The sequence below is a fragment of the Lactuca serriola genome, chromosome 6, assembly GCF_051521515.1.
Source record: "Lactuca serriola cultivar US96UC23 chromosome 6, Lser_US96UC23_V15, whole genome shotgun sequence".
NCBI classification, from domain to species: Eukaryota; Viridiplantae; Streptophyta; class Magnoliopsida; order Asterales; family Asteraceae; genus Lactuca; species Lactuca serriola.
This window is the reverse complement of record NC_136413.1, coordinates 100,007,836-100,018,740: the sequence shown is the minus strand read 5'-3', so window position 1 is coordinate 100,018,740 and position 10,905 is coordinate 100,007,836. Positions and strand designations below refer to the sequence as shown.

Below are 10,905 nucleotides of genomic sequence, written 5' to 3'. Positions count from 1 at the left end.
ACAAAGAAAATACCTACGTTTATAGTTCATATTAAAGAAAATATCGGATTTTCTAGAAGTATACAAAATTTCATTTTACACGAAAACGTTACAAATTCTTCTCCCACAAAATGCTTATGAACTCACCTACTAAATTATTGACAATTTTCAAAATCACTTGTATTCGCAGGAAACTAGTAGACATGTATTCAACCCTTCTTGAGGACTAACGTCGTCATTTCCTGTTTTCTACTTTTCAGTTATTTAAATTAACTTTTGAGCAAACAAAGTTTGTAAACAATGTAAACTTAAATTCTTAATGTATGAATATTTGTGTTGCTATGTTTAATTTATATTCAATTGTTATGATATGGTACATGAAATCACTCCATCCGCCCCCAGCCGTTGCCGCCGTTTTGATTTGGGGGTGTGACATCAGCTACATAGGAGGAAATGATGACACAATTGGCACAATTGAATTCAACTTTGGAGAGACATATGGCTGAAACTGTCCAACTCACAGAATATTCGTTGCTAATGCAATATATGAGACACCTCGACCTTGAAGATCAAGAAGCGACTAAACCGGTGAAGCAATCGATTCGCAAAAAAATATAAGCTAAACCGCAAATGAAATTTCGATGTTATGGTTTTTTTTTCTATTTTATTTTTTATTTAATTTTTTAAAACTTTCAATTCATGTTTTTTTAGGCTTTTTAATATAATTTGTAATTTCATGTTATTTTTTATTTTTAGGATTTCTAAAATATAATTTTTAACTTTAGTATGGTTTTTACAAAAGTTCTTATTTTGCATTGAAATTTAAAAAAAAAAGTTTAAAAAAATCTAAAATGTAATTTTTAACTTTAATATGGTTTTTACAAAAGTTGTTATTTTTCATTGAAATAAAAAAAAAAAACAAAAACTCATAGATAAACCATTTACCATATTCTAATCCATATGTGGAAATTATAAAAAATGTAAAAGTTGGTGTGGCGCGACACCTTTTCACCATTGGTAGAAAAGATACCATACCTCTTAACCTTATTTTTTATTAAAATGTTAATTATTAGAAATAAAAGTGTGAAAGACTTGACCATTACTTATAAGCAAACATGAACTACATCCTTAAATATATGAATATAATATCAAATACATATCTTTTATTTTTGTCTAATCGATGACAATAAAACAAGGGGTTGGTTAAAAGACACTTTATTTTATTATGCAGACATCCTAATTTAATTTTATAATATTTTTATTGGTTGAAATTGCATTGTTTTTCGAAAAAGTTGATTATAAAGTAGTTAATTATAGGTTGACTTTTTATAAAGAGGTCAATGGGTTTAATCGTATTCTTAGTTTTGGTCTTTAAGTTTAAAATTTAATAGGTTATATCCCTATGGTTTGTCAAATTGTATCGTAGGTCCTTAGTCCATATAAAAAGACCAAACTATTATTTTTTTCTTTTTTATTTTTCTTTTAAGAATTTATTTATATATATATATATATATATATATATATATATATATATATATATTATTTTTTAACTTTATTTTAATAAAATTAATATATATTATTTATAAAATTATTTTTAATTTTAAATCAATTATCTAAATTATATAAAATTGTATTATTATTATTATTATTATTATTATTTTTATTTTTTCTATTATTATTATTATTATTATTATTATTATTGTTGTTGTTGTTGTTGTTATTGTTGTTGTTGTTGTTATTATTATTATTATTATTATTATTTGATTTATTGGTTTATCTTTGTTTTTGTGATTTAAAAATCTTTTAATACTTTTGACGTTTTATTTAAATATATTTTTTAATGTTGTTTTTTTTTTGACGTTTTTTTTGTTTAAATTATATAATGATTTTTTGTCCTTTTTTTCGAATAAACAAATTTAAATAATAATTTCAACATGAACAAAAATTATCATTCGTTTAGTTAAATGAACGAACATGAACAATGATCTAGTTCATTTATTTATATTTGTGAACATTCGTTTACATTCATTTATTCTCGTTTGTTTAGTTTATTTATATTTATTTATGTTCATTTTTTTATTATATTACCATATTATATGTTCGTTTGTTTTTATATATGTTCAATTGTTTTGCTTATCTTTGTTCGTTTATGTTCGTTCATTTATGTTAGTTTAGTATGTTCACAAACATAAACAAAATAATTTGTTAAACGAGTGAACAAGAACAAAATCATTCGTTTATATGTGAGTGCTTTTTCATTTATTGTCTAAATAATTATATTATTTCGTATAACTATTTTTGTAAAAAAAAAAAAAAGAACAAAGTAAACCCACAAAAACAAAGATGAATAAATAAACAAAAAATTAATAAATAATAATAATAATAATAATAATAATATAATTTTATATAATTTAATAATAATAGTAATAACAATAATAATAATATATATTTATATAATTTAGATAACTGATTTAAAAAAATAAAAATAATTTTATAAATAATCTATATTAATTCTATTAAAATAAAGATAAAAAACAATAATATATATATATATATATATATATATATATATATATATATATATATATATATAATAAATTGTTAAAAGAAAAAGAATATAAAAAGAAAGGGTAATTTGGTCATTTTATATAAACCAATGACCTACAATGTAGTTTTCAAAAACCACAGGATGTAACTTATCAAATTTTAAACTTAAGGATCAAAACTAAGAATTCGACCAAACCACATGACCATTTCTATAATTTATTTTTTATTTTTTATTGTAAAAAAGATATCATTTGACTTGGGACTGTCATATATCTAAACAAAATAATTAAAAATGTTATATATATATATATATATATATATATATATATATATATATATATATATATATATATATATATATATATATATATATATATATGGGTGGTTTTGAGTGAGGGTTAGGATTTGAAAACGAATTAAGATGGTGTTGAATAAGAGAAGTAATTCAGGAGTAGAAGTAGAAGAGGAGGGCCATGGCGGTGGACGAGGATACACAGAAGATGGAACAGTAGACCTCAGAGGAAACCCAGTCCTTCGATCGAAACGTGGTGGCTGGAGGGCTTGTTCCTTTGTCGTTGGTAATCCAAATATTTACTTTTTCCAACCTTTTTGGATCGCCTTTTTATGATTGATAACATTCCTTTAATGTCTAACCCATTTTTATTTTTCTTGTTACTATTAGTACTTCTAATGTAATATCACGAATGTCTTTTTTTGCTATAAATATTTTCAAATCTTTTACCTCCTTTCAGAATTTAAATATCCCGGAGCTCTAATCAACAATACATATTTGATATTTCTCCTGCACATCATCTTTCCATGAGCTATCTTGTTTTTTCAACATCCTCTAACCTAAGGATCAGTAGTCAGTAGTACTCAGATCTGGTTCCACAAAATTACATATTACTATGAAATTAATGCTGGAAAATTCATGGATAATAGTTAACTAGGAGATGTGATTATAGTTAATAATGAAAAAGTTTTGGGTTGGTTGCAGTGTACGAGGTGTTTGAAAGGATGGCATATTACGGAATATCATCGAATCTGGTAATATACCTAACGAAGAAGCTCCGACAAGGGACAGTAACCTCGTCAAACAACGTCACAAACTGGGTGGGTACCATTTGGATGACTCCTATTCTCGGAGCTTACTTTGCTGACGCCGTCCTTGGCCGTTACTGGACTTTCATTATCTGTGCAGCAATATATCTATCAGTAAGTATTTTCATTTTTTAACTATCTCTTATTTTTTTTTATTAAAATATTAATTATTAGAAATAAAAGTGTGAAAGAGTTGACCATTACTTACAGCCGAACATGGACTACATCCCCCGAATCTATGAATATAATATCAAATACTTATCTTTCATTTTTGTCTTTATTGGGTTGATGGATGGCAATAGAATAAGCCCAAAGAAACTGATATTCACTTCAACGTCAATAGTTTTGATGATATTTATATTTTATTGTAAAAAATATATCATTTAACTATATCATTTAACTATATATATATATATATATATATATATATATATATATATATATATATATATATATATATATATATATAAGAGTAGAATCAAATGAGAACACCAAAAAGGTTGAGAACGCGAGAACAAAGTATATTCATTTGTAATTCCATTTATTCATTTGTGGAGAAATGATAAATTTTTACGCCTTTAATTTCAATTGAAGAGAAAAAGTATATTCATATTGATTGCGCGTAAAAAATTATCATTTCTCCACAAATGAATACATGAAATCACAACTGAATGTACCTGTTCTCGCGTTCTCAACCTTTTAGGTATTCTCATTTGATCCTTTCCCTATATATATATATATATATATATATATATATATATATATATATATATATATATATATATATATATATATATATATATATATATATATATATATGTGTGTGTGTGTGTGTGTGTGTGTGTTTTAAAAGTACAAATATTTATTTTTACGTTTTTTAAGTATATACATACCTTTTTAGAAGTATAAATATTTATTTTTAAATTTTTTTTAAGTATAAATATATTTTTAGAAATATCGATACACATTAATATTTCTAAAAATATAAAAATATGTAGTTATACTTCTAAAAACTACATCTATAAAATACGTATTTATAATTCTAAAAACATTTTTTACGTTTTAGATGGTATAACCACACAAAAACACTCACACACACACATATAGTCCCTCCGTTCCAAATTAATTGTCCACTTTTGACTTTTGAAGTCTTTTTTCTTCAATTTTGACCTTAACTATTTTTATTTGTGTTATATATTACTTGATGAAACTTATAACAATAAAAAGACATTTAAAATGCAATCCATTCATATATTTTGCATCAAGTATTATTATCAAAAAGAAAAAATATTTAAGGTTAAAGTTGAAGAATAAATACTACAAAAATCAAATGTGGACAATTAATTTGGGATGGAGGTAGTATATATATATAACGTTTAAAAAGAACGTATATACAATATTTAATTAAACATTTTCTTATATATAAATATAATTTTTCTACATAAATACATATAATATGAAAAAAAATACTTAGGGTAAAAACATAAAAAATTATAAAATTAAAGGTAAAAAAAAAAAAAAAAAAAAAAAAAAAATTGAAGTTAAGAGTTTTTTGTTTTTTTTTTTTTTTTTTTTTTTGCAAAGTTAATATAATGATAACCTGGAAAGCCTATTGTAACTGGTAATAGGTAAAATTGAATATTTTTTGGAAAATATGAGGGCAAAAACGGACACAAAATCCAATTTTAAGCAAAACTGACAAAAACTTTAAAACCTAAGGGTTTTTTTGTCACTTACAGTGGCGGACGCAGGAAATATCTAACAGTAGTGGAATTAAAAAAAATTTGGTCAAATGTAACATAAACCTGGCAAACGGGTTTGTCAGGTCGGGTCGGGTTAGACGGAGACAAGGCGAAACCAAAATCTGTCAAACTTAAACGAACTAAAATAAAAAAAAAACATTTACTAAAAAATAGTTTGAGAAACATTAAACAAACCCAAACTTTAAACCAAGTATTTTAGGTTTGATAAAGTTTATAATTTGAACTTGCAAAAGACAGTCTCGAAAAAAAAAAAAAAAAAAAAACCATCGGCACATATTAACTTTTAATCAAGGCTATCAAGATCAAAATCTTATCTTGAATCGTTTTTCATTTTACAAAATTGTGATCGTAAAATCGAACTAAAATCATAAGATTCTACCTAATAAACAAACTTTCCACAATATATATATATATATATATATATATATATATATATATATATATATATATATATATATATATATATTAAAAGGGATATTTGAAAAATAATCCACAACAACACTACACCAAAAAAGTTACCATTTACTATAATAATATTTAATGTCATCCATTAATTTTTAACTAGTTATAAAAAATAAATAAAAACTTATTTTTATTATAGTCTATTATAATCATATTTATTTGCAGCCATTAATTCCAATACAACCTCCTCACAAAAACGTTTTTATTTTCATCTATACACTGTAAAGCCCATGTAAAAACTACATAGACTCTAAAGCCCATGTGAAAATTAAAATTACTGACCCTAAAAATGCTATTAACCTAGATATTCTTCAACGTTATCTCGGTCTATCTTCCTAAAAGTCAGCCGCAACATGGTCTCGCATACATCAATGATCAAACCACACAAAGCAAATGACCAAGATAAGGCAAACAATTGCAACATCCATTTTACATTTCTTTTTAATATTTTAGTGTTAACAAAAAAAGTACCTTCAAAATTGGTGGGATTAGATCGCTTACCTTTTTTTCACTTGTAACCCTAAATAGAGAAAACCCTTTTATCTTTCTATTGCTTCGGTATTATTATTCATCGGGACCCATATAGGTCCGCCATCGGTCATTAATATATATATATATATATATATATATATATATATATATATATATATATATATATATATATATATATATATATATATATATATATATATATATATATATATATATTAGAAATTGAGGTATACGCCCCTTGATTTACTTTCAAGATTTTCAAAATTTTATTATTATATTTCTCGTACATCACATTTTTTTGCTGAACACCTACTATGCTATATATATTATAGTTGAAAATAAAAATTATGTAAGAGAAAGATAAATGCGAAATTTATAAAAATTTTGGAAGTAAATCAAGTTATAAGATGAAATATAAGAACATTGGACAATTACAATGTATATATGATATAAAACGACGTAGTATGGTGAGTTTGGGTACCTAAGCTTATATACCCTTAAATATATATTCACTTTTCATATATATATATATATATATATATATATATATATATATATATATATATATATATATATATATATATATATCACTATTAGAAATTGAGGTATCAACGAACAATTCCGCCACTAAAGGCTATGTACGACGGATTAATTGTCTGTAGAAAAAACCATTGTCATTAATTGTTAGCAACATATTCTGCGACAAATTAGTGACATAATAACGATGCCACAAATTACTCTAGGAACCTCTAGATTCCGTCGCTGAATATTAATAAATAAACAATTTTTTTGTTTTAACAACGATCTGTAGGCGTCGAATCTGTTTTTCGATAATATGAATTGACAAATGTATGTAAAACTATATATGCCAAAATCAAAACTTTAACATTCAACTACCATAATAAATATTAATATTTGATAAGTAAAATAAAAATTCTTCAAAAGTATTGAAACCAAATTACAAAATCAAATTGTCAAAGTACTGAAACCAAATTACAAAATCAAAAGGGTCGAAGCAAAGCAGGTGAGTAATCTTGGCTATTTCATGTTTTTTGTCTCAAAATTTTTAAGTTTTTCCTTAAGCACTTCCTTCATCTCATCATGATTACAATCAACAATAACCTACAAAGAACCGATAGAAAATTTACACCTAATAAAACATCAAACCATATTATTCACTTAATAAGGACACACTTTCAGATTGAAATATATATATATATATATATATATATATATATATATATATATATATATAAACATTTTAAAGCAACAATAACCAAGTTACACCTACTTAAACATCAAGTCATATCATTCAATTAATAGCAACATATTTTCAACTTGTATAAAAGACCATCAATGATTAATAGCAAAGTATTTTCTACTTAAAAAAAATAGCAATAAATAATGAACTAATAGCAACTTATATTTTAACTTAGAAAATAATTTAATCATATAATTAAGTAAAATATTCCCTCATTAGATGTATCGACAATTCCGGAACACCTAACACAAAGTCCCTTGTGATATCTTTTTATAAGTCTTTAAAAATACACTAAATGTCAAATATTTTTATTAAAAAGAAGTTGTTGCATTTTTTTTTTGCTGATTTTCCCGATTTACAAATGACTTATCATCCGCAACATATAAACACAAATCTTCTAATGGTTAATGAAATATCTAATATTTGCAAAAGGGAAGTGATTCGTACAGAACAGTTTTTTGTCATACACAACAATTCATGCATTATATAGTTGTACAATACAACATTTTAAAGCACCAATTGTTATGTATGGAGAAAAATTGTTGTGTACGGATCAGCTCCCTTTGCAAAATTTAAAGAAGAGATCATTTACCTTAATCTTATCTTCTATTTCCCTACGATTTTGGGGAATAGACGAAGAGGTAGGAGGCGGGACAATTTTGTGAATTAGAGATAAAACCTAGCAAATATTTGGGGGCGGGAAGAAGCGGGTTAAATAAAAATTTAGATTTCAACTTCAATTTGGGAGACAATTTATTGAGAGGGAATTGAAAAGGCAAGCGAGAAATTATTATAGTGACTGATCTAGGGCTTATTTTCGAGAAGAGATCTTTTTTCTTGAAACGGTGAATGAAATATATATTTAAAAAAAAAAAAAAAAAACAATAGCAAGAAGCTATGGAAGATAGAACATGGAAGGATACGATTATTTCCATCTCAAATCACTAGTGAATCCCTCGTTGAACCGTCGGTAATACCTCCTTGAAAGTTGCATTTCATTATTTATCATTAAATATATTTTCCGTTGTTGATCCATCGGAAAACTATCGTTGATTTAGCTAGAGATTTAGTATGTCGTTGATTCTGCCGCCGAAAGTCCATATTTCGGTGTGTGTGTGTATATATATATATATATATATATATATATATATATATATATATATATATATATATATATATATATATAACTAGGGATTTAGTATGTCGTTGATTCTGCCGCCGAAAGTCCATATTTCGGTGTGTATATATATATATATATATATATATATATATATATATATATATATATATATATATATATATATATATATATATATGGCAAAACACCTTTACACCTATAACAAAAGATTTAAAATATAAATGTTCGCAAAAAAATGGTACTTGCACACTTTTCTAGTGATGTACTATATTACGATTAGCCACCTATAACAACAAAGTGTTTTAACAGGGAATGTGCTTACTCACACTATCAGTTTCACTACCCGGACTAAAGCCTCCAAGTTGTGATTCTGGGACCGACTGCAAGAAAGTTTCAACGTTGCAGCTAGCCGTATTCTTTGGGGCCCTTTATACACTTGCTGTCGGAACAGGTGGCACCAAGCCTAATATCTCCACCATTGGCGCTGATCAATTCGATGACTTTGACCCAAAAGAGAAGGCTCAAAAACTTTCCTTCTTTAATTGGTGGATGTTTAGCATCTTCTTCGGTACCCTCTTTGCTAACACAGTTCTCGTCTACATACAAGACAATGTCGGATGGTCCCTGGGTTATGGCCTCCCTACTCTTGGCCTTTTGATATCGATATTGATATTCTTGGCTGGAACACCTTTTTACAGGCACAAGGTTCCGACCGGCAGCCCCTTCACTAAGATGGGTAGGGTCATTCTTGTTGCTGTGAAGAAGTGGAAGGTACCTCTCCCCACTGACCCAAAACAACTTTATGAACTTGACCCGACTGAGTATTCTAAGAAAGGAAAATATAGGATCGATTCCACTCCCACACTCAGGTATGCACATCATCTTGTTTTAGCTTGGTAAACTCTTTATGTTTCTAAAAAATACTATTCCCTTACATGATTTTATTCAGGTTCTTAAACAAGGCATGCGTTAGAACAGAGGCCATCACAATTCCATGGATGCTATGTCCTGTAACCGAGGTTGAAGAAACCAAACAAATACTAAGAATGATCCCGATCTTGATAGCAACCATTATCCCAAGCACAATGATCGCACAGATCAGTACACTTTTTGTTAAGCAAGGAACAACTCTCGAGAGAAAAATCGGAAGCTTTGAAATCCCACCAGCCAGCTTAGCAGGATTTGTGACCCTTTCCATGCTTATATGCGTAGTGCTTTATGACCGCTTCTTTGTCAAAATAATGGCAAAATGGACCAAAAACCCACGAGGGATCACACTCCTCCAAAGAATGGGAACAGGCATGGTTATTCACATCATCATAATGGTAGTAGCATCTTTAACTGATAGATATAGGCTAAGTGTCGCCAAAGATCATGGTGTAGTGGAGAGTGGGAAGCAAGTTCCTTTGTCAATATTCGTCCTGCTACCTCAGTTCGTATTAATGGGAATGGCAGATTCATTTCTTGAGGTGGCCAAGATTGAGTTCTTCTATGATCAAGCACCCGAAAGCATGAAGAGTCTTGGGACATCATATTCCATGACAAGCCTTGGGCTTGGAAGTTTCTTTAGTAGTTTTCTCTTATCTACGGTTTCTCATATTACCATGAGGAATGGTCATAAGGGGTGGATCTTGAATAACCTCAATGCCTCTCATCTCGACTATTACTATGCTTTTTTTGCCGTGCTCAACCTTTTGAACTTCATTTTCTTTCTTGTAATGACCAAGTTTTATGTATACAAGGCTGAGGTCTCGGACTCTATGATCATTCTTCAAGAAGAGTTGAAGTCAAACATTGAACATACAGTTGCTAAACAAGAAGCGGCATCAAGATTCAACTTGACTTGAAGATCTAATCTTGAAAAAAGAAAATATTTATAATGAAATATAAAAGGATTGATTTTTGTACGTAAAACTTTATACGTACATGTGATGTTGGTGCATTGTTGTAAACATGTATGTGTAGTTGTTTCTCTGTTTTTGATCATGTTGCACCAATGATTTTGTATAACAATGCATTTAGAAGATGAAATTATTTACAGAAAATGAATATACATTGTACAATGAATGAAGAATAAAGTTCTTTGAAAAACCCGAAGTCCACCTCCCGAAAAACCAGAATTTACAAGATGTTGATATCCCGCTTCAATTGTATTTTCCCTC

At 27.2% G+C, this 10,905-nt stretch overlaps 1 protein-coding gene across 1 annotated transcript; it reads left to right on the top strand.

Annotated features, from left to right (window-relative positions):
- Nucleotides 1-2,913: 2,913 nt before the first annotated feature.
- Nucleotides 2,914-10,788, top strand: LOC145056576 (protein NRT1/ PTR FAMILY 5.2-like). The gene is made up of 4 exons (XM_079004269.1): nt 2,914-3,104; nt 3,524-3,741; nt 9,053-9,612; nt 9,693-10,788. Exons 1-4 carry the CDS (start codon nt 2,948-2,950, stop codon nt 10,588-10,590), a joined length of 1,833 nt encoding a protein of 610 aa, XP_078860395.1. The 5' UTR covers nt 2,914-2,947; the 3' UTR covers nt 10,591-10,788.
- Nucleotides 10,789-10,905: the final 117 nt, after the last annotated feature.